This window comes from Thrips palmi, unplaced genomic scaffold, assembly GCF_012932325.1.
Source record: "Thrips palmi isolate BJ-2018 unplaced genomic scaffold, TpBJ-2018v1 HiC_scaffold_6, whole genome shotgun sequence".
NCBI lineage: Eukaryota > Metazoa > Arthropoda > Insecta > Thysanoptera > Thripidae > Thrips > Thrips palmi.
In genome coordinates, this window is record NW_023144633.1 from 842,374 (window position 1) to 865,343 (window position 22,970).

The window sequence follows — 22,970 nt, forward strand, 5'->3', positions numbered from 1 at the left end:
GGTGGCCTACCTTGCCCCTGCCGTCGCCACGGCGCGAGATAGGCCACCGTCTCCACGCCGATGCGTAGCGGGACGGATTAGTGGGCCTAGCCAGACCCAGCAGCGTATCTGAATCCATCCATGTTTGTGTTTGCTGCACTATGTACCCATCGAGTGCGCACGCCAGGGAAAAAAAATCCTTCTACTTCTAATAAAACAAGAAAAACAAAAACAACCTGTGTCCCTGGACCAATCTTGAGGCCTCTAGACCAATCACACCGCAGCCTTTCCATGCCACAATTTTCTCGACCAATCAAGCGCTGTATGAGAATTTCGAAACGGCCGCCGGCCCAACCTTTGGCCCCACACAACAACAAAAACAAAGTGCTCGGAGTCCACGTAAGTTGACGGGTGTCTAATTTGTAAGATACTCCGTCTTCCGCACTTTTACCCATCGTCAACGCGTGGTTCGAAGGTAAGTTAAGGCTAGCTCTGCACTGCATAGCCTTCACTTGTGTAAATCATCTCTTGTTTGTTTTGGAACAAATCGAATCAGTAACTGTCATCATAACCCAACTGTTGCGCATACGATTTCTCATTATTTTACTTGGAAAATTACTTATCTACTACTCATTCATTTAATATATTTCTGAGCTTTTTTGTGTAGAAATGCAGCTGTTAAAAAGTTTCACTGACATAAGTTTATTTTATTCGTCCTTAGGCTCCAACATGACTTTGAAATTCTACTATGATTTGATGTCTCAGCCTTCTCGAGCATTAAAACTGTTCTTGACTGTGACAAAAATTCCGCATGAGGATTGTCCAGTCGCTCTTCGCAAAGGTAGTCATGCTCTGTTCATATTTGTAAACTTACATCTCCTTTACTTTATATTATGACATTGCTCTTACCGAGAAATCTGTTGCAGGTGCCCATAAGCAAGAACCGTTCTTGAGTGTTAATCGTTTTGGTCGTGTACCAGCGATTGATGATGATGGATTCAAGCTATCAGAGAGGTATAGTTGTTAGTTTGTTTCGACTGCAGTGTTGCATATTTAATTTCTTTTAATTAAATTACATCTTATCTCCTTTTGCAGTGTTGCCATTGTAAGATACTTGTCGCAGAAGTACGGTGTCCCAAACAATTTGTATCCCAAGGAGTTAAAAGCTCAAGCTGCTGTAGATGAGTTCTTGGAGTGGCAGCACCTTGATTTGCGTCTTGGTTGTGCCATGTATTTTCAAACAAAGGTACGCAAGCAAAAGATTGTTAACAATATATTACTACACTCTAAAAGCATTCTATGTGTTCCTATTGCCATCCTGATTTCAGATGCTGAGACCAATGTTCACTGGAAAGCCGCCAAATGAAAAAACTTTGGCTTTGTATCTAGACAGAATGAACACCTCCCTGGACAATGTTGAAAACATATGGCTTGGGTCTGGCAACCCCTACCTTGTTGGTTCACAGCTAAGTGTAGCAGACATTTTTGCAGCTTGTGAAATAGAACAAGTTGGTAGGTGGCAGTGGTTTTCTTGTTAGTTCTTTAAAAAATATTGACATTTGTACCACTATAAATTTATATTATTTTCTTTCAACAGACATTGATGTCACCAAGGAGAGACCAAAGCTTGGAGCATGGCTGGAGCGCGTTCGCAGGGATTTGCATCCTCACTATGCCGAATACCACAAGCTTATCAAAAAATTACACACAGCAACCCAATCAAAGATGTGATATTGTTGAATTGCATGAGTTTACCTTTGTTATTTTCTAATTGTTTAATTGTAATCATTCATCACATATGCTCTGTTTTGTATACTTTCTTATTGTGTTTTTGTGAATAAATCATCTTAGCAAGTGAAAATGATGTTCTGATTGATTTACTTACACTTTATTATTAACAATTACATTACAATTAAAGCTCGGCAGTGATCAATTGGCTTACTTTAAACCCTGTTTTAGCTTCAGAATAAATAAAGCAACAATAAAAGGTCCATTATAAAAAAACAAAAATGTTCTTGGATATAAAATAACACAGCACTTTAATTCACTTATTTTGACCAACAATCGATTGGCGCTCTGATAAAATTTTGGAAATAGAATTAGGAACATTTATTCATCCACTTTAGCCTTGCAGCTCTTACATTTGGAATATTATACCCTAGACTTATCCTGTAACATAAAAACAATAATTGCCGTACACTCTTATCTTTTGCGATCATTTTCTCTTAATTTAAGAGGTAAATTTTGCACCTTTCCGATATGGTTGCATCTTACGATTTGACTAGTCTATGGAACTTTAGAGTTGCCAGCCAACATTTTCTTAATGTACAAATAAAAATATATATATTTATAATATTTAACTACATTTTTGGCAACACTTAATTGAACACTGAGGGCAGTTTTCCATGCTTGGTTCAAAGGCAGTCATCTTCTTAGAAGAATCATAAATAGTTGTACGTCACCAGAGAAAAAAGATAAAGTTGATTATTGAAAGAGGGTTGATATTTTGAGTGACCACTTTGATGCAGCCTGTCTTTGGCAATGTCAAGAGTTACTATCAGTACTGTACAAAACATTCACTCTCGAAAGGCAGCATTTTTGTACATGGATTGGTGTCAAATCAATTTACAACAACACAGAGCAAGTGAAATTATTTGTTACCTTATTTTTGGACACAGCTCTCGATTCTCCCAGCAGTACCAGAGACTCCCCTCCCCTCCCCTCCCCACCCCTCCCTCCCGGCCCCTATAGTGTATCTGTCCGCCCCGGTCCGCGCTCTGGCGCGCCCCGCCCCTTGGACTAGGGGCTGGGGAAGTCCAGTCGCGCCCGGAGGCCTGCCAGAGGCCTTCCAGAGGCCTGCCGGTGGGCGTCCATGTCCAAGGCGCGGGCTGCGGGCGGCCAGTCGGTTGATGGCACACAGAACTACTCTATCGATCACATGTTCCTCTCCAGCGCCGAGTGCGGCCTGCGCTCAGCCGAACCAGCTCTGCTGCTGCGGCGGCCGTCGGAACTCGGCGACCGGCGGGGGCAGGGCAGAGTCGCCGTTCGGCCTGGGCGACGACGGGTACCTCTGCTTGAGGCAGACCGCGCACCGCGACACTCGCGAGTAGAGCGCGCCGTCGCGGCCCTTGAGCGTCTGCTGCCGCGGCTTCCTGAACATGAGGCTGTCCTCGATGGTGGCCAGCCAGTACGAGAAGGCGGATGTGAACAGGTTGCACTGGCCGCGGCCCGTGCACTCGATGAAGGGCGTGGGCTGGAACCGCTCCAGGCAGGACCCTGGCGACACCAGGGACTGGCCAGCACCCTCCGCGCCCGAGTCCGTGTGCTGCAAGGGGAAGACACAGTGGTTAGAGTGGGTTGGTGCGTCCGGTACGTCACTCGGCCAGCAGCCAGCACGCAGTACGCACCATGAGGAAGCTGTACCCGGACCAGAGCTGGGTCCAGTCCGCGGGGCACGCGGGGATGTCCATGCTCTGGCTGTGCACGGCGATGACGCGCGTGGGAGCCTCGCACACCGAGCACTTGGAGATGTACTTCTTGACCTCCTCGGCGGGAATGGGCGCCATGGTCATGGGCAGGGGCTCCGGCGTGCTGAGCCAGTAGCTGTAGTCGTTGCGGTTGGAGTAGTCGCACACGTCGTTGATGTTGCACATCATGAAGGGCATGGTGGAGAAGCGCTGCAGGCAGGAGCCCGGCGCGCCCAGGTCCTGGCCGTGGGCCTTCTCGTCGCCCATGAAGTGCAGCAGCGAGTAGCCGCTCCACATCCTGGACGTCCCGACCGGGCAGTCGGGCTCGCCGTCGAGCTGCGAGTGCCTGGTGAAGAAGAAGCCCCGGCTAGCGGGCGACGGGCCGGGCGGGGCGGGCTCTCCGGCCAGCCCGGGGGTGCCTGTCGATGAAACAAAACATGTCCAAATACTCGCGCGTTGGCATCATTGCAACCCGAGGCCTCTGCACAAATACACGCACCTGGCACTCCTCTTCGTCCGGGAGGTCCAGGTCGTCCCGGGGACCCGGGCATACCCCGTTGACCCTTGACGCCAGGGTAGCCCGGGCGGCCGCGGTCACCCTCGTCGCCGGGGAGTCCCGGAAGGCCGTCCTCGCCAGGCTTGCCCATGAGGCCGTTCAGTCCGGGAGGTCCTGTGAAACGAGAGCGTGAGGTCAGTAGTGCACCTTGCTGTGGTGCTGAGATGATGTCCAGTGTGACGCACCATCGAATCCGGGCAGGCCGCGGTCGCCCTGCTCGCCCTTGGTGAAGTAAAGCGGCATGTCCCCAGGCTCTCCCTTCCGACCAGGCAGGCCGGGCATGCCCGGTAAGCCCGCTGGCCCGGACAGCCCGGGGGCGCCGGCGAAGCCCTTGGGGCCCGCGGGCCCAGGGCCGCCCGAGTAGCCGTCGACGCCCCGCTCGCCCTTGGTGCCGTTGGCGCCGGGCAGGCCGGGGATGCCGTCCACACCGCGCTCGCCCTTGAAGCTGAGTGCCGCGGGGCCGGGGTCGCCGATGAGGCCCTTGAGGCCAGGCTGGCCCTGCAGGCCGTCGAATCCAGGAGGCCCGCGCGGCCCGCGTCTGCCCTGAAGCCCGGGGTAGCCTGCAGGACACAGGAAATGGCTGGGTTGCAGAGACTACAGAGAGGGGCAACCAAGGACCTGTGGAGCGAAGCGTACCGTTCTCGCCGACGTCACCCTTCTCGCCCTGTATGGAGATGCCGGGGGTGCCGGGGGCGCCGGGCTGGCCCTCGAGGCCGAAGTCGCCGGGGGCGCCCTTCTGGCCGGGGCGTCCGGGCATGCCGGGCAAGCCAGGGAAGCCGTCACGGCCTCGGTCGCCAGGCTCGGGGTTCTGGCCGGGCAGCCCGGGCAGACCCTGGGGACCGGTGTCTCCAGGAAGTCCAGGGCGGCCGAACTCGCCGATGTCGCCAGGCTCGCCGTCGCGACCCTGGTCACCGCGTTGTCCCTGCAAGAGGAGGTGGTTAGTGAACCGCGCACTGCGTGTAAGGACGCGGGGCGACGTGACGTCCCACCGCACCTTGGCGCCGCGGTATCCAGTGTAGCCGGGCTCTCCGCGAAGGCCCGTGAGTCCGCGCTGGCCGGGGTGTCCTTCGTCGCCCTCGTCGCCCTTGGTGCCCGGGAGGAGTGCCCTGTTGACGCCGGGGTCGCCCTGGAAGCCCTTCGGACCAGGCCCACCCTGCGGGCCCACTGGGCCCCACGGGCCTGGGTCGCCGGGAATACCTGCAAACGACACGTGCTGTGAGAAGGAAAAGAAAATGATGGCTGCTGCTGGGATTCGAACCCGCTACCAACCAGGTCTGCCGATCCAGCCGGGCAGGCCGTCCATGCCTGTCTCGCCCTTGATGCCCTCGGGACCTTGCGGTCCACGAAGGCCTCTGGCGCCGCTCAGCCCGTCGAATCCGGTGCGGCCCTTTTGGCCGGGGAAGCCGGGCAGGCCGTTGTCGCCGGCAATGCCCTTCTGTCCGAACGCGCCCAGGTCGCCCTTGTCGCCCTGCGCAGAGAACCACGGCGTCAGAAAGTCCCTGCACCAGAAAGTTTTCTAAAGTCGTTTTGTCGCTCCGCCTTACCTTCCTGCCGTTGTACCCGGGCAGCCCATCGCGTCCAGGCTCTCCAGGCTCTCCCTGCAGGGCCTCCGTCACGTTGCCGTCCTCTCCCATCTGGCCCTTGAGCCCGGGCAGGCCCGGTTGCCCAGGGAAGCCGATGTCGCCGGGCAGGCCGGGGTCACCGTAGTCTCCCTGCGCGCCACTGAAGCTGCCGTCGCCGGGGGCTCCGGACAAACCGGGTCGACCCGCGTCTCCGGTTTGGCCCTAGAGGACACGACACACTGTCACCGCCAGATTTCGGTACAAACGCCGCGCGCAGTCTGAGGGTCTGAAACTGGCTGCGGACTAGAGGGTAAAGTGAACGGTGCACACCTTGAACCCGGGCAGGCCGTCGCGGCCAGGATCACCCTGGAAGCCGAGGTCGCCTTGGAGTCCTTTGGGGCCGGGCAGGCCAGGGTAGCCAGTGCGGCCAGGCATGCCGGGGGGACCTGCGAACATCGCAAGGGGTTAGCTCCCAAGAGTAAAGTCTAAACCTGCAACTCCAACCCCTTAACATACCTTCCAGACCGAATGGCCCGCGGTCGCCGTCCAGGCCAGGTGGTCCAGGAACGCCCATGAGCCCGGGCATGCCGGGGAAACCTGGGACGCCGATGTCGCCCTCCGGGCCCGGGCGGCCGGGGAAGCCGATGTTGCCCTTGGGACCGGGGCCGCCGGGGTAGCCAGGCTCGCCGTCCGGCCCTGGAGAATGGTCAGTCAGTCACAGGAACAAGTACAACACACGCACACACACACGCGTACTCACCCTGCAGACCCCGTTCACCGAACATCCCCGGCAGCCCCGGCAAACCAGGGCTTCCGGGAGCCCCAGGGAAGCCCGGCCGTGCGTCGCCCTGCCACCCCTTGACGCCCTGCGGCCCTCGCAGCCCAAACTGGCCCTGGTCGCCCCGCTCTCCCTTGCTGCCGCGGTCGCCCATGATGCCGGGCCTGCCGTCCTGGCCTGGCGGCCCCTCGTCGCCCTGGTCGCCGCGCTCTCCGGCCACGCCGAAGAGACCCATCGGTCCCCCCAGGACAGCCTGTCCGGGGTTGCCGGCGTCTCCCTTGGCACCGTCCGGGCCGCTGACGCCGGGGATGCCGTCAAGGCCGGGCTGGCCGCGGGGCCCGCGAGGCCCCTGGTCGCCGGGCATGCCTTGGTAGCCGGGCGTGCCGGGGGCGCCCTGGGGGCTGATGCCGGGGGCGCCGCGACGTCCTGTCAGACCGGGCAGACCCACCTCGCCGCGCTCGCCGGCGATGCCAGGGGGGCCGCGCTGACCTGCGGGGGAAGCACGACTGTGAGACTTCGGAAGACTTAGCAGCCGCCAGCAGTCACCAGCACCACCGCAGTACCTTTGTCTCCAGGCAGTCCAGGAGCTCCAGGGTCGCCCTTCAGGTTCCAGGTGTATTGGGCCGAATCGCCGGACACACCTCTCTCTCCCTTTTCACCCTGGTCTCCCTTTTGGCCACTGCAAAAAAACAAAGGCACTGTAAAATTCGTTTTGCAGGAGAACGGAGAATGCGGGGAGCCACGCGTACTCACGGCGCTCCGTTCCAGCCGGGGTCTCCCTGCAGCGAAATGGGCCTGCCCCACTGGTCCACGGCGCTGGCGGGGTCTCCCTTCGGCCCCGGCCAGCCGTCCGGGCCGGGCAGGCGGTCCAGTCCGGGCCTTCCGGGGATGCCGGGCTCGCCCTGCACAGAAAAAATGTTTGACATGGTTCAGATGAGCTCACGGCGACCGAGTCACTGCCACTGCGCGCGTACCTTGGCGCCCTTGAAGCCGCTGATGCCGTCGTCGCCCAGGGCGCCCTTGAAGCCTCGCAAGCCTGGCAGTCCGGGTCTGCCGGGGAAGCCCTTAGGACCCGTGGGGCCGCGGTCACCGGCCAAGATCTGCGAGAAGGCGTAGATGACCCTGCCGTCGGTGCCGGGCCTGCCGGGCTCGCCCTGGACGCCCGGCTTGCCCACCAGGCCGTCCAGGCCCATGGGGCCGGGCTTGCCGTCCAGGCCGTCCGCGCCTTTGGGGCCGGGCTCGCCCTCGCGGCCCGGGTAGCCGAAAGCGCCCCTGGAGCCGTTGCGTCCGTGCTCGCCCTTGACTCCCTTCAGCCCGGGCCGTCCTGCGGGAGAGAGCCAAGTCGGTCACCTCGACTCTTGCAGCACTGAGCCGTTCTTCCCCCACGCGTAGTGGTGACTTACCCGACGGGCACAGGCCGCAGTCGTCGCCGCGGTAGCCCTTGTAGCCTTCGGCGCCGGGCAGGCCGGGCAGGCCGGGGCTTCCCTCGTCGCCGACGACGCCCTTGGGGCCGCGCTCGCCCGTCGGCCCGATGATGCTGCGTCCGATGCCGGGCATGCCTTTCTGACCTGCGGACGAGCGAGGCGGTGAACAACGAGCCGGGAATGCGGAAAACCCAAGTCGGCGCATCTCAACCCACCTCTTAAACCGGGTTCTCCGAGGTCGCCGCGCGGCCCGGGGATGCCGTCAATGCCCGCTCTGCCGTCCTCGCCGGGCGGCCCGTAGATGGTGAGGCCCGGGTTGCCCTTCTCTCCAGGCGGGCCGACGATGCCGACGGACCCCAAAGGACCGGGCGGACCGGGAGCGCCAGGGAAGCCTGCGCACGTATGACATTCCACCACACCGCAAAAACAAACAACAGCAAAAGCGTGGCGGTGGTTTCGAACACGTACCGTCAGATCCTTGCTCGCCCTTCACCGAGCTGCCTTTGGGTCCGGGCTCGCCCATGCGTCCTGGGGGGCCGGGCTCGCCCGGGGGTCCGATGTGTCCGGACCCGCCTATCCTGCCGGGGATCCCGTCAGGCCCCCTCGGCCCCTCCGGTCCTGGAAGAGAGAGGCACCAGTCAGAGCCAGGCTTGTCCCGCTGGAGCGACACAGTGTGGGCGGGTTTGACTTACCCGGGAGTCCCTGGATGCCCACCACGCCGTCGAGGCCGCCCTGGTCCAGTGTGGGGTCGTACACGCCGGGACTTCCCTCGGGGCCCTGCGGCCCTGGCGGTCCATCGCGCCCCGGCTCACCGCGTTCGCCCTGCAAGCCGCCAGAGCCAGGGGTCAGACACACTGTGGCGCCGCCTTCGCTGGAATCGCCGAACAGAGACTTGCCTTGTTGCCGTCCAGGCCGGGCAGCCCCTCCTTGCCGGGCGCGCCCTTCTGTCCCTTGGGTCCGAGGTCGCCGTCGCGGCCCAGCCTGCCCTGCTTGCCGCGCGGGCCCTCGCCGCCGGAGTGGCCCTTGATGCCGGTGTAGCCCTGGCGGCCGGGGTAGCCGCGCGGCCCGTGCGCGCCCTTCTGCCCGGGGAAGCCGCGGTCGCCCTTGTCGCCGGGCCCTCCGCGGAACCCCTTGGGGCCCTTCTGCGGCGGGCCCTCCGTGCCGGGCTGCTCGGCCGCCTCCCTGGCGGGCGGGCCCTTGTCACCGCGGTCGCCGGGGGCGCCCTTGGGGCCGCGCGTGCCGGGCTTGTCGTCGCCGCGGTCGCCCTCGGGGCCCTTCAGCCCGGGCAGTCCTGGGTAGCCCTGCAACCAAGGCACCGCGCGCGGTTAGAGCCAGAGCCACGCGGTCGCTGCCGGCTGCTGCTTGCTACTCACGTCGTCACCGTAGGGTCCTTGGAAGCCGGGGGGTCCTTGGATGCCTTCCAGGCCGGGCAGGCCCTGCAAAGGCAGACAGGGGCGTCAGCGCGCAATGAGAAGACAAGCAACCGACGAGGTGGTGCTCTTCCACTACCTACCGGACTGCCCTCCAGCCCCGGGTCGCCGGCGTCGCCCTTGGTGCCCTTGGAGTTGGCGCCGCCCTCGCCCGGCTCGCCCCTGAGTCCGGGCGGGCCCTCTGCCCCGGGCAGGCCTCTGGTGCCGGGGTAGCCGTGCAGGCCGGGCACACCGACGTTGCCGTCCGTGCCGTTGCAGCCGTCCAGTCCGTCGGGGCCCGTCGTGCCCGCGGGTCCGAAGGCTCCCTTCACACGACAAAAGCAGTCACAAGTCCGCTCCTCATTCTCAAGGGAGCCGTCGTGAGCTGAGTACTCACCGGTGTTCCTGGAGCACCCCTGGTTCCTGGAAGCCCCGTCTCACCCTGGACAAGGAAGCAGCGTTATTTGACTGAGCGAGTCTAGCGAGTCTAGCCAGCTTGAGGTGTCTGCACTTGGTAACTGACCCGGTAGCCCTTCTCACCGACGCCGCCCCTTTCGCCCATGTCGCCCTTCTCGCCGGGACTGCCGAAGGGCCCGTCGGGGCCCACCTCGCCGGGCGGGCCCTCGCTGCCCGGTATGCCGCCCACGCCCTGCACGCCGGGCTTGCCCTTGATGCCGCTGCAGTCGCAGATGAACGGAGGTTTGTCGCATCCCGCGCACGCCTGGAACCAGAAGAGAAGCACTTTGTGAAAAACAACAACAAAAACAGTGGACTCGGAGGTCTCTGAGGATCGTGTTTTGCTGCCGCCGAGCTGGAAGTGGGTCATGTAAAGCGTAGGGATCGGCACCACCGCTGCACATGGCGCGGCACGTGGTTCGCGCAGCCCAGCGCAGCGACGCGCAGCCTGCCCTTCTCCAAGGGTCACCGTCTCGCTATCGCACGCCACTTTCGCCCTCCCGATAATTTGATTCCCTCCTGATTGTTTTTAACGACGATTCCCAGAAGCCTAGACGCCCTCCTCTGGGCCTCTCTGGGTCGTCGTTATCGAAGTGGGGAAATGGAGCGGCCACACAGTGTAGGGAAGGGCGCAGGCAGCTCCAATCGGGAGGCAGCGCGGGCAGTTCAATTCAGTCCTGGCGGCCAGGGCGCACACGGCCTGCATCTCAGCGGGAAGCTTGGCGCCGTAGCGCCCGGAGGGTAGGCCACCCAGCCGCCACCTGCGGGCTGGTGCTGCCGCGCTCCGCTAGCCGGGCGCTGGCTGTAGACCGCCGCCGATTCTCAGCCACGCCGCAGCCGCCGCCGTCGCGTCGCTGTGTCTCTTTCGCACCCCCGCAGGTGCGAGAGAGACGGCGCTGCTCGGAATCCGAGTCGGAGTCGGTCTGCAGCACCGCCAAATTAGTGTTACGTGACGGCCCGGTCCTTTTCTTGATTTTCTTTATCGACTCTGCCGTCTGCCTTATCAAACGACACCAAAGAGCGCGTTACACTAGTCGGTTGCGAAAGTCCGACCGTCCCCGCCTCGGTGCCTGCGAGTCTTTCTCGTCTTGCTCCGATCTCTGCACAGAAAAGCTGCCGCGGACAGGGATGGAGCGCCCCTCCCCCTCCCCTCCCCTCCCTGGGGGCGCTTGCCTCGCTCGGCTTCTTGGCTTCTTGGCTTCTTGCGCGGCCGGAAACGACCGCCGAGTCGAGTTTCTCTTTCTGCCGCGGTCCGTAGTTTCGATTCCGCGAACCGAACCGAGCCGAACCCGGCCGGACTAGGAGCCCCGCGTCAGCGCGTCTGCGCCTCGGTCTGCGCGCCCCGCCGCGTCCAGCCGCGTTCGGCCGCGTTGCCACGCGGACAGTGTCCCCGGGACGAGGCACCCCGACGACGACCGCCAACGCCGGCCGCGTCGAGGACCGCGTCGAGGACCGCGTCGATGCGCGGAAGTGGATCGACCGTCGGGGTGCTCGTTAGCCGAGCCGGATTCGCGGCACGTCGATGATGACGGCGGCGCGGCCGCGTAGGCCGAGGAGGCCGAGGAGGCCCAGCGCCCAGCCCCAGGAGGTTATCGGGCTGCCCCCACGCCGGGCTGGCCGAACACGGCGACGCGCTATCGAAGGGCGGCGAGGGCCGGCCGGGCCGTCGCAGGTCGCCGAAATGGAGTCACATGCCCCACGCGGCCATCGCGCCCGTTCGGCCCGGAACGAGAATCGCCAAGCCTAGGCCAAGCGCGAGGCGCGAAGCGCGAAGCTCGGCTACTTCCCGATGCCCTGCTGGGGCTGCGCGGTGGCTGACGAAGCGCTCCTGCGGCACCGCGGCACCGCGGCAGCACGGCACGGCGGCGAGGTGAAGGTGGCGGCGAAGAAACATGACGACGCCCCCTCCCCCTCCCCTCCTCCTTTCCCTCGATCGTGTCTCCTTGTCGCGCGCTGAAACCGCAGAAATCATGTCCGAGCGGTGCGAGCGCGGAACTTAAATGACAGGTGGCGCCGTGCGCGGCGGCGCGGCAGGAACGCCAAGCTCGACGTGAAGCTCGACGCGAGACGGCCAAACGGGCCAAACGGGCCAAACGGGCCAAACGGGCCCAACAGCAAGACAAGCCGACTCTGATTTCGGAAAAGTTTTTAGCTGGCTGCTCTGGCTGAGCATGCCGGACGGAGGAGACGGGGAGGGGGAGGCGGCGCCCTTTGAACTCGTTCGTCAGAAAGCTAAAGGCGCCGGCGGCGGCCTCTTTTCCGGCGCTAAGGAGGAGGAGGAGAAGAGAGAAGAGTTTTGAAAACGAAAACCGACAACGAAAACAAGCGAAAACGCAGCAACCGATCGGGCTTCCACAGCGTGAGACGAGCTAGAAATAGACCCCGATCGGCTCGCCTCATTACTAGAAATTTATGGACGACCCCCGGTGGTGGACACAATGAGACCGCCTCACAACACACACACACACACGCGCGCGCGCACACTGGTGGAGATCCGAGCAGAGACGTCAGTCAACTCCCCGCAAGTCTTTTGTCAGTGCATGTCATGAAGTCATGAGCTGACCCAACATGGCCATGGATTTACAGTCCGTCTGCCCACACCAGGCGTGCCTGCTGACATCCTGCGGGGGGAGGAGGGAAAGGGGGGCAGAGACACTGGTGCCATTGAAGCGCGGTGCCCCATGGTCTGGGAATGGATGGGCGATGTGTTGCTGGTGCGACACAGACACGACACACGAGCACACCGCCAGCATCGTGGGCCTTGAATCGCGCGGAAACAAGTCGAAATGACTCGGGCACAAAAATTGAAAGTGTCTCTCCTTGACGTCAGAGCGGCCCGCGCGCTTCCCGCCCCGCCAGGCCGGCACGGCCGGCACTCCGAGCTCTGCACATTTTCCGACATGTTTGTAAAAACGCGCGGCCCGCGGAAGTGAGGCGGGCCGAGCAGAAGAAAGCAAGCTCTTTGGGGCGTTTTGGTGTGCAGCCCCCGGCGGCCCCAGCGGCTCTGGCGTCTACGCGAAGAAGGCCCTCGCCCTGGCCGTCGAGGCGGATGGATGGGCGGATGGTTGACCAGTATCCGGAGCGGGTCGGTCCGTCGTCTAAATATTAACGCTACGAATAGAACGCGGCAGCGCGGCGGCGAGGGGAAGGAGGGGCCCGAAAATGCTCCGGCCGACGAAAGGGCCAAGTGGAAGTCGGGCCGAAGGCAAGCCAGGTTCGGTTCGGCCCCGAAATCCGCGCTATGCTACGCTACGCTCCCTTTGGTCGTCTTCGGGATGGAGCCTTCCCCGCGCGGGGACCGAAGGTACCGAAATACGAAGGGGAGGGGGCAGGCGGGCGAAGGGCTCCTGAGTGACTTCTCGAAAGGCCCTCAGCGACCCGCCAACACCCACGCGCTGCTCCGAACGGAATGACTGCTGGGGAAACGCGGATGAGTGGGAAACCAGATGGAGGCAGGGCGCAGCCTGGCGCAGCACGCGGCCCTCTCTGTCTCTCTCTCTCTCTCTCTCTCTCTCTCTCTCTCTCTCTCTCTCTCTCTCTGACGCGGCGTTCCGTTCGGGGTGCGAGTGAGACAGAGCATCCAAATGATTCTTCGGAATCGCTCGGTACGTAGAAGGCATTCCCTTGCGGATGGAGGCAGGAGCGCAGCCAGGGGGCTGATTCTTACCGTCCCCGAGGCCTTCCTTGCACTGCTCCACGCCCCACTCCGCGCGGCCCGCGTGCAAGTGCCCGTCACGCGCGTGTCAAACACGCTCTTCAAGACGCGCTGGCTGCGCTGGCTGCGCTGGGCGAGCATGCAGCCGCGGGGCGCGAAGCGCGAAGGGCGGCGGAGTGCGGCGGCCAAAGTGCTTTACATTCAACGGGACGCTTCCCTCACGCGAGGCTCGCACCGAGTCGATAGCCGAACCGTTCGAGATATCGAAGATCGAAGTGCGCGTGCTGGAAGCGCTGGAAGCTGGAGGTGGCTGCAAGGTGCCGCCGGGGAGCGAGCCGCACCGCGCCGTCGCTCTGTCCCTCTCGCACGCCGCGCCACGGCGCACGAGTGCGAGAGGGACGGAGCGACGCTGAGCCAGCACGCGACAGGCCGCCGCGAGCGTGCGTGTCACGCCCGCGATGAGCACGCCGCCCGCGGCAGGGCCCAGGCCAGGCCGCCACGCGCCCCTTGACTCGGCCGCCGAGGGAAACGATTAATGTCTTGTACATGTGTCGGCCTGGCGGCCTGGCGGCCACGAGGGGGCCTCCCCCCCGGGGTCGGCGTCGTCCTGGGCCTGGCGGCGCGGCGGCCTGGAGACTCCTCGCGCGGAACGTGCGTTCAACTCACCTGCAGGGGCACCCCCGGCGGGGAAGTACCACCTGCCGCTTTCAAAGGGCCATCGCTCTGTCTCTGTCGCACTCGCGGGGCGTTCCGTAGGGGTGCGAGAGAGACAGAATGAGCCTGCTGGACGAAATGCAACTCGGTCGCATCACTGCGTCGCGGACTGCGGACACAGCGCCTGCACTGTGGGGTATGTTGCGCCTGTTGGCAGTGGCGCGGCTGGCGGCGCAGTGCGCTGCAGTGCAATGTCGAGGAGTTCACTGACTGCGGCCAAGCCAGGCCAAGCCAGGCCATGCTCACCCGGGCCGTGCACGACACCGCAGACTCGCAGACGCAATCAAGTTCAAGGTGCGCGGCGCACGCCGCCGACGGGACTTCCCCCTCCCCCTCCCCCCTCACGCCCTCCTCACCGTGTTGCACGGCAGCTGGTGGGGACCACAACACGAGCAATTTGCCATCCATTACATCCGACTGTTGTTGTAATTTAAATCGAGAAGCACGAGGGTCCGTGCCTTACAAGTCACGTGGTAACCTGTGCAGCCTGCAGCACGAGGGGGCCACCACTCTCATTTCAGGCGTACACAAGATTACGGGATTACGGTAAATTTACTAGGGATTACGCGTGAAATTTTCGAAAATTGGTTCAAAAACGTTGAAAAATAGCTCAAAAACGTTGAAAAATGACTAAAAACGTTGAAAAATGACAGAATTTTTTCAAGGATTACGTGATTACGCCATGGATTACCAGAGATTGCCAGCCAATTTGTACACAGGATTACGGGGGTGGTGGCCCCCTCGCTGCAGCAGGTGCTTTCTACAGCAGTGCACTTTGAGGTTTGTGATGAATCAATCGTCTATCAGTGTACCCGTCCATTGCGCGGAAGGACGGACTTGGGCCCTCGTTGCGCGGCTGGCCCGGCGTCCTTGGCCCCGAAAACGCCCCGCCCCCGCCCGTCTGCCTGCCTGCTCGGCCTTTCTCTCTCGCACCTACAGGGGACACAGAGACAGAGCGACGAGAACGACTCTCGGAATCGGGCTGCACTGCAGCCGCGTGCCCCGCGGCGCGCGCTGACGCCGGAAGACGGCGAAGGCGGCGCCGGCATCTGCAGCTGCGCGGCGTCCGATTCGGATTCGGGTTCGGATTCGGCAGAGGCAGCGCATTGCCGCGGCATTGCTGTCTGGGCGGAGCGTTTTAGCGGTGCAGGGGCAGGGCGGCGAGGGCGTCTACGAGGACCAGCGCCGCCATGTCGTTCTGCGAAGCGCGGCCAAAGTCCAGTCGGCTGGGCCGACCATGCCGTGGGAGGGGGAGGGGCACTGGAGGCGATCAGGCAACCAGCAACGCAGCCACTGTAAGCAATCCGCTACTGTAGGTAGGCAATGCCGTCACCCGTTTCCCCGTCCTGCTGGTGCACCCTTAAAACAACCACAGCGACGATGTCCGACGGCCTCGGACGGTGTCCGACTCGGACGATGTCGCAGCGAAACTCGAGCGAACGCCAAAGGGACGTGATTTACGAGGCAGTGGCCAATGCGACGCGCCAGCTTGATGCGCCGCTCTGTCTCTCTCGCACCCACGCGGGACGCTCAACGAGCAGGAGCGAGACAGCGCGACGACAGCGATGTGGCCGCCACTGTGCCGCGACTGTACGGTGCAGTAAAGCGTGATGGATGCGTCCTAGCCTGCAGTCTATGATCACAGCGCGGCGCCGAGCGGAGAGAGGGAGTGAGACAGAGAGAGAGGGAAAACTGGAAAAAGAAACAAAAGTTTGGCGCGAGAAGGATGGCCAATCGTCGTCTGCTGCTCGTCGCTTTCAATCAGCGCAACCAACCTCCGATCATGTACAACGGCGTCGATCACTGCTTTCGTCGCTCTTATCTCTCTCGCACTCGTGGCGCGGCCCGTGGGGGTGCGAGAGAGAAAGAGAGAGGCGGCTATGAAAATGAGCTCGCGCTGCGTCAGCTGGGTGGTGGCAGCGCCCTAGCGCCCTAGCGCCCTGCAGCACCTAACCAGCGACTCGCTCAAACGCTATCGCACAAAGGAGTTTTACGACTCGATATCCCCCCCTCCCCCTCCCCCGCTCGCGCCTTAGCCCCAGTTGCCGTGCCCGGCGTGCCCGATTTCCGTTCTGTTTACAGTGCACCGGCGTAAACAAACTGCTGCAGATGTAGTGGGGCTCGGCTCGCCCGGCTCGGGGGGTATTTCCGGATGCAGGGAGTCCTGTGGGAGTCCTGCGGGAGTCTCGGCAAGGAAGAGAGAGAGAGGGGGGGAGGGGGGGCAGTGCACCAGAAAGGCAGCCGACCGTTTAGCGCCTGAAATGCACGCGTTAAAAGCAGAGCGATTCCGCGCAGTGCAGTGTGAAGGGGCCTATGTGCACGACCTATGCGGGACGTCCCATGTGCGAGGGAGGAGGGGGCCTCCCAGTGGCCCAGAAGACCGGTGGAGGCGGCCAAAACTCTAGACGCGTTTTGAGCTCCAGAGTCGCTGAATGGGACTCGAGCCGAACGTGTGACCCCACCAATGGATTCCTCGTTCGGAGAGACCGCGGTCATCCGGCCCACTGTGGCTTCGGTCCAAAACGTCCGAGGTGTTGAACGTTCAGTGATACTATCAGCACCACCTGCGATGCAAATCACAACCCTGGTTGTCCGAATGTTGCAGGTGCGTGCAACTTTGATCCTCTGGTCGGGCATGAGGGAAAATAATCACGCTCTTCCTGTGTTTACCTTTCGGCAAACTGCGAAGCGGGCCGGCAGCGCGCGGCAACGCAAAGGCTGTGCAGGCAGGTTAGGGCAAATGTCTGGCCGAGTGTTGCCAACTCACCGCTGCATTCCGCGTATTTACTCAAGCACGCCGAAGCACGGCCCAAGCAGCTGGTTTGCGTTTTCAGGGGAAGCCATGTGTTGGCAAGCCTGCCCATCTCCCCCGCACCGCCCCGCACCCCAGAGTTTGTCGTTTGTCGCAGCGAGGCCGAGCTGCTCCGACGAAAGAAAAACAAACCGCATTGTTCCAATTTAAAATCGTCGCGAGTTTTGTTTTTGCTTTTGTTTGGCGCCGCGGATGCGCGTGCCGAGAATCCCATGTCATGGCTGCGGCCGGCTCGAGCGCGCCGTGGCCGAGGTCGTAGAGGCGTCGAGCGGCAGGACGCAGGCCCGCGTTCGAATCCCCGCCCCGGCGGCGTGATGCTCGCGTGCATCCGACGCACTCACACACACACACGCACACGCTCGCGAGCGGCAGCGGAGGGCGCTGTAGGCAGGCACGCCTCCGAAATTAGACACTTTGTCGACATCTTTGTATACTTTCTGCTGAGCGCGCCCCGCCCCGCCCCGCCCCGCCCCGCCCCGCCCCGGCTGCCGCGCTGGTAAAACAAACTATCGACGGCATGGCCGGGCGGGGGGCAGAAATAACGTGAGAATGTGATCGGGGCCGCGTCCGGGGCGGCGCGTCGTCGCGTCGTCCGCACGTCTGCTCACGTTGGCACTTCGAACGCAGCCGCGCTACTACAGTGTAGGGAGTTTGGACGGAGACGGTTGGACCCACGCCGGGCAGACAGCACACTGCATCAGTCGGACCGCGTCAGTCCGAGCGTGTAAGCAAAGCTCGCAAAGTGCGAGTCCACTCTGGCTCCCGCTTCGTCCCGAAGAGTCTTCCTCGTCCTCTGTCTTTGTGGCACTCGCAGGGCGCTCCGAGGGAGCGAGAGAGACAGAGCGACACGGCAGCGCACGGCAGGCGGAGCGTGGCGCGAGCGGCGCGAGCGGAAGGGACATCGTTGCGTTTTCCGCAGCTGCCAGCCTGCCTGGGCGGCTATCGCTGGCTGTCGCGCTGTCGCTAGCGCGGCTAGGCAGAACCAGAGGCTAACGGGCACCATGGGGACCTTGCGCGCAGCCTTGGCTTGCCTTGGCTTGCCTTGGCTACAGCAGGGCGGGCAGCCTTGGCTATGCGCGGCTTATCATAGCTATTCATAGCACCAGGCCTAGCTGCCCGTTACCGAGTGTGTTCTGGAATCCACTGGAAGGGGAAGGGGGCAGGGCGGCCACCTGCCCAACGAGTGTACCTACACTCGCTGCGGTCACAGCGAAGCAGCGCCGCGACCTGGGGGACGCCGCGCGGCGTCTGCGAGGTCCGCGACGACGCGGTGGGCGGCCTCTCCTCTCTGACAGCCGACGGCCGTCCGTCCAGTGCTGCAGGCTGACTCCCAGAGTCGCTCCGCCTCTCTCGCACTCATGGCCCGTGACGTACAGGTGCGAGAGAGACAGCGCGACGCGAAATCGACGGTCAGCCTGCAGTGTCGCAGCTGCGCCAATCAGAAGGCGCCATTATTGGCCAAGGCAAGGGTCTCGGCGGTCCCGGCCTAGTTGGCGGCGCTGCGGCGCGGCCTCCATGGCGTCGACGCGGCGCTCCTCTAGCTCATCAACGAGTGCTGCTAACTGATGGGGTGACAAACTGGGGCCGGCCCGGCCGGGTCGCTTTTTTATTGACGCAGAAATCTCGACGCGATCGGAGAAGACGGCGGCGACGGCGATGCAACGAGGAAGCGCCGCTCAAATATGACATTATGAATAAGAGGAAGCCATTGCCGCCGGACCGCCGGGGGAGGGGGAGGGGGGGCACGTGATATTAATTCTTATGACGGCTGACTGACGGCCCGCCGGGTCACTGCGCCCTCGCCGCCCAGTGCGTCGATGCGCTCGTTCCGTGGTTTCGAGATCTCGATTAAGATCACTGTAAGGCAAGCCGCGCCTGCTTCAACTGTACTATGAAAGGGAGGGGGGGGGGAGAGGGGAGGGGGCTCTCTTTGGTGCCGCCGCCAGCACACGCACGTTTGATAGTTTAAAACGCACCGCCAAAGGTTACAATAAGAATTGGCGCACTGTACGGCGTTCGGTTTTGCAGGGCTAGATTTGGAGCCTGGCGCCTCTGGCGCCTCCGGTGTCTCTAGTGTGTCTACTTCCTCCAAAGCTTCTGGTGCTTCTAGTGCATCTAGTGCTTCTACGTAGTGCATGTAGTGCTATTGCAGTGCGACTAGTGCCTGCAGCGCCCCGAGGTCCTCTAGTGCCTCCCCGACACGTGCCTATCACATCAACAGCGACCTATAAAAAGCGCGGCGGAGTGACGAAGCTGTGAGGCGGGAGCAGGCCAAGCAGGCCAGGCGGGCGGACTGGGTGCCGCGGCGCGTCAAGCTGCTCAAATCCCTGTGGAGCACAGCCTGGGCTTTGATTTGGCGCGGATAGAGGGCGCGGCTCGGCCGATGACCCGGCCAGCATGAGCAGGAGCAAGCAGCGCTGCAGCGGGGGTGGTTATAAATATGGGCCGCTTCTAGACCAAACAAATGCAGTTTTTGTCCGCCCGGGCTCCCCGCTGCCCCCTGCTCCCGCGCACAGAGCGGGCCAGTGTTGTGCGAGTGCGTGCGTGCGTGCGTGCCGGCCGCGAAACACTCACTCCAAGCGCTGCGAAGTGAGCCCTTTTAGAGTCAACGCCGCGGGCCGCTGCCGCCACGCCGCGCCACGCCACGCCACGCCCTGCGCGATGCGCGCGCACTGCCGGCGGCCCAAAGACGAACGGCAAAAGCGACGCCGCCGTCGAGCAGTTCACGCACTCCTAGCCCTTCAGCAGCTGTTCCAGCTCGCGCGGTCCTGGTCCTCACGGCCGCGGCCAGGACGCCTCGCGGACCACGGACTGTCGTCTGTCCAGACCGAGAGCAGGGGGAGGCGAGGGGTAGTGGACGGCCTCAGCACCATGACCGACCGGTTAGGCCCTTTAACTCGATTGTTTCTTTGGCGAGGTGGAGCAGGCCCGCCAGGCCCGCCGGTCAGACTGATTCCGAACAGTCGATCTTTCTCTCTCGCACCCCCGCGGCGCGCCGCTAGAGTGCGAGAGAGACGGAGCGGCCTCCTCGGAATGAGACTGCAGGCTGGTGGGCAGCGAGGCAGCGCAGCGAGTGTCGCCACTCCAGGCTCGCCACTCCAACTTGACAATGCCGGCAAAACGACGAAGACCGCGGACGTCGACGACGACGCCCCTTTCGAGAATCCCGGCGGCGCGGTCCGCTTCGCGCTCCGGCCGCTGGGGGCGCTGCGGTCGCCGCGGTCGCCGCGGAGTGAATGGGACCGCCACCATTGGCGCGCAGTTTGAAATTAGGCCGCGGTCGGGCCGACTAGAGGACGCTCAAGGCCGCCATTGGTTATCGATGCATCGCCTTCCCGATGCGTTGCTCAAGTATCAGCACCCCCCCCCCCCTTCCCCCTGGCCCTCCTCCTTCCCCCTCTCCCCCGGCCGCCCATCGTAAACATGCCCACAAAAGCCTACAAAGTCGCCTCACGCAGAGAGGAGGAGGGGAAGGGGGTCAAAAATAGCCATTTTCCAAAGCGGAAAACTGCAAGCCGCCTCCGCCGCGCGCACAGAATGCTCCCCCTCCTCCTCTCCCCCCCCCCCTCTTCCTCCTCCTCCTTCTGACGAGCGGCCGGCGTTGCTGAGAATTGTTGACGAATCGTCCGTCCCGAACCTGAATGGTCCTGCCGCACACATAAATTATGCATAACACGGACCGCTCCGCTCGTCTGCTCATTTCGGACCGCAAAAACTGTCGCACGGCCGCAGCGCGTCGCCATGGAAACCAGCGGGAGCCGCCCCCCCCCTCCCCCTCCAATCCGCGCGCCAAAGTCGAAACATCAGAACGCGAGTTTCCTGGAAAACGCTAATAGTGCGGGGCAATAAAACTGGGGCTGGAGCCGCTTCCCATGACTGCCTCCCCGGTCGCGATAAGCCACAGGTGTCAAATGGGGCGGCGTCGGGCGGCACAGGATGCTGCGGTGGGCCTACAACAACAGCACATTGCTTTGCTCGCAGTGCCGCCAACCTCGACGATGTTCCCGAAAACACGAGCGGGACGATCTCAAACTGCCGCGAATGCTGTCAATTTGCAACGAAGACGCCGATTCGGTCGCTCGGCAGGCCTGCGGCCGCTTCCGGCGTGAGTTCCGCTTCTGGAGATAAGACGCACGCGCCGCCCCTCCCCTCCCCTCCCCGCTCCGCCCCGCCGCGTCGCGAGCGGCAGCCCACCGCCTTGCAAGCACCGCCCGCGGGGCCTCGGCCGTGCCGGCATGCCGCGGCACGGGGCACAGCCGCTGCTTGCAACATTTGGCAGGCCTTTCGCGAGATTTTCCCGTTTGCGTTCCCCCGTGTGATAGGCCATCATCGAAATCCTCAAATGTGACATTTTCAACAACAGCTCGCCCTCACGAGTGCCTTCCTCGGGTGGCTTTCGCAGAAACCAGACTGGCGGACGCAGTAATTTTGCGAGACGGGTGGATTCGAACCCGCGTCGATTCTCGCTCCCGCTGCCGGATCGCTTTCGGCACCCCATTGACGCGTTCCCACGCCTCGGGCGAAAGAGCGAGCTTCGCGAGCAGCGACATCCTGCGTTCAAGGAATCGCCGCGGCCAGGTCGTCGCTCTGTCTCTCTCGCACTCCTTCGGGACGCCCCACGATTGCGAGAGAGACAGAGCGACGGAGCACCGGCCGGACATCCGACGCGTCGCGGCGTCAGCGTCGGACTCTCTCGGGTTCGGAGTTCGTACGACGGGCCCCTGCCTCATTCCAAATGGTCGCCTCATCGGCCCGTCTCTCTCACACCCCTACAAGACGCCCCATGAGTGCGAGAGAGACAGAGCGACGAGATGAATCTTCGCACGTGATGAGGCGGCGGGCCGGCCGGGCAGGCCGGCGGAGACCTCAACGCCCGTCCGGCCGAAGTGCCCCCACGGCAGCGCGGCAGCGCGCCCGAGTCCATGTTCAACGAGGCAGGTCCACCGCGCAGATTCATGAATGGCCAGCGCGTCATCGGCGCACGGCACTCGTTGAGGACCGAGGCGACGCGGCGGGCGCGCCGAAGACGAACAGCAGGGCCGGCGGGGCCGAAGCCGGCGGGCCCCAAGGGGCGGCGGGGCGGCGGCGACCAAGGCGTGGAAGTTGATTAAAAGAGCCGAAGAGGCTTTCCCGAGATAAGCCCGCCACTGCCGCTTCCCTTCGGGAACGTGAAGGAAATAGGACAACTGCGGGAGGAGGGGGGAGGGGGACGAGGGACAGGGGGAGGGGGCAGTCCGCACGGATGGGACCATGTGTGCGGAAAGGAAAGAAGAGGGGGGGGGGCTGGAGGTAAAGTAAAAGTGACCTTCGTCATCATGTGCGACTGACAAGCGGAACCACCCCCGGCCCTGGCCGAGGTCCAGAGGGGGGCGTCTGTAAACTCTGTCAGCAGTTCTCCTCAAATTGAAAGTGGCTTAATCGCGCGGTCCCCGGCCGGGCCCCGGAAGCAGTAGCCGAGCGTACAGTGTAGGAGAGCCGAAGGGCCGCGCAGCCGCGACGCGAAATGGAACCAACGGACGGCCTCAAAGCAGAAACATGAAACATTCGGCACACTGTACCGGGGCGGTGCGTTGAACTCGGTGCCTGCCGGTTCGCGAACGAGCTGTACAGTCCGCGGCGGTCCGTCACCCGCAGGTGCAGGGGCGGTACAGTGTACACGCGGTGTGATTTGCCGGTCGTTCAGCGGGCAGGCTGGGCGGGCTGAGCGGGTGGGGGCGTGGCTCGGCGCCAGGGGCAGCGCGCCAGCCGCGCCGCCCCGCCGCCCCGCGCAACAAGTGCAACAAGTGGCCTCCCCGTCGCAGTCACCCCGCACGCCGCACGCCGGTGTCGCGGGGCTGTTCCGCGTGACAATGACACTTGTAGGCACTGGTGGTGTGACAGCGGCGTGACCACCCCGCGATGACAGTTCCACAATGACAACTCACCGCCGCGTCGGCCGAGGCGCTCAGCTGCAAGACGACCAGGATGACGGCGGCCACGACGGCCGCGGTGCGCCGCCTGGTGGTGCTGGTGGCGCGCGGCTGGGTGGCGCGGTGCCGCCGGAGGCCATGCCCGGCGTGCGCGGCGTGCGCCTCAGCCGGCACGGCCCCGCTGCCGGCGCTGCATGCGTAGCCTCGCATGCCTGCCGGACGGCGCGGTTACCAGCGTACTGAGGCCCC

At 62.9% G+C, this 22,970-nt stretch overlaps 2 protein-coding genes across 2 annotated transcripts; one reads left to right on the forward strand and one right to left on the reverse strand.

Annotated features, from left to right (window-relative positions):
* The first annotated feature begins 295 nt into the window (after positions 1–295).
* Positions 296–1,840, forward strand: LOC117651706 (glutathione S-transferase theta-1-like). Its single transcript, XM_034395975.1, has 6 exons — positions 296–454; positions 701–820; positions 906–993; positions 1,075–1,225; positions 1,308–1,491; positions 1,577–1,840. The coding sequence occupies exons 2-6, from the start codon at positions 709–711 to the stop codon at positions 1,708–1,710; spliced, it is 669 nt and encodes a 222-aa protein (XP_034251866.1). The 5' UTR covers positions 296–454; positions 701–708; the 3' UTR covers positions 1,711–1,840.
* An 11-nt stretch (positions 1,841–1,851) lies between these two features.
* Positions 1,852–22,917, reverse strand: LOC117651958 (collagen alpha-5(IV) chain-like). Its single transcript, XM_034396584.1, has 25 exons — positions 22,907–22,917; positions 22,737–22,824; positions 9,699–9,896; positions 9,573–9,617; positions 9,280–9,501; positions 9,140–9,202; positions 8,663–9,067; positions 8,459–8,588; positions 8,235–8,384; positions 7,982–8,158; positions 7,746–7,910; positions 7,317–7,666; positions 7,096–7,244; positions 6,906–7,021; positions 6,325–6,831; positions 6,081–6,260; positions 5,895–6,010; positions 5,547–5,786; positions 5,272–5,470; positions 4,997–5,199; positions 4,639–4,924; positions 4,188–4,562; positions 3,946–4,116; positions 3,387–3,865; positions 1,852–3,304 (listed from the first exon to the last, which is right to left on the reverse strand). Exons 1-25 carry the CDS (start codon positions 22,915–22,917, stop codon positions 2,951–2,953), a joined length of 5,379 nt encoding a protein of 1,792 aa, XP_034252475.1. The 3' UTR covers positions 1,852–2,950.
* Between the last annotated feature and the right edge of the window lie 53 nt (positions 22,918–22,970).

Bases quoted from the DNA above. Each gene is read 5' to 3' on its own strand.
- LOC117651706 (XM_034395975.1), top strand. From the start codon at position 709: ATGACTTTGAAATTCTACTATGATTTGATGTCTCAGCCTTCTCGAGCA. The intron at 821-905 runs GTAGTCATGCTC...AATCTGTTGCAG, and splicing joins TCCAGTCGCTCTTCGCAAAG to GTGCCCATAAGCAAGAACCG. The intron at 1,226-1,307 runs GTACGCAAGCAA...TCCTGATTTCAG, and splicing joins CCATGTATTTTCAAACAAAG to ATGCTGAGACCAATGTTCAC.
- LOC117651958 (XM_034396584.1), bottom strand. The intron at 9,068-9,139 runs GTGAGTAGCAAG...CCTTGGTTGCAG, and splicing joins AAGGACCCTACGGTGACGAC to GGCTACCCAGGACTGCCCGG. The intron at 7,911-7,981 runs GTGGGTTGAGAT...GCTCGTCCGCAG, and splicing joins CGGAGAACCCGGTTTAAGAG to GTCAGAAAGGCATGCCCGGC.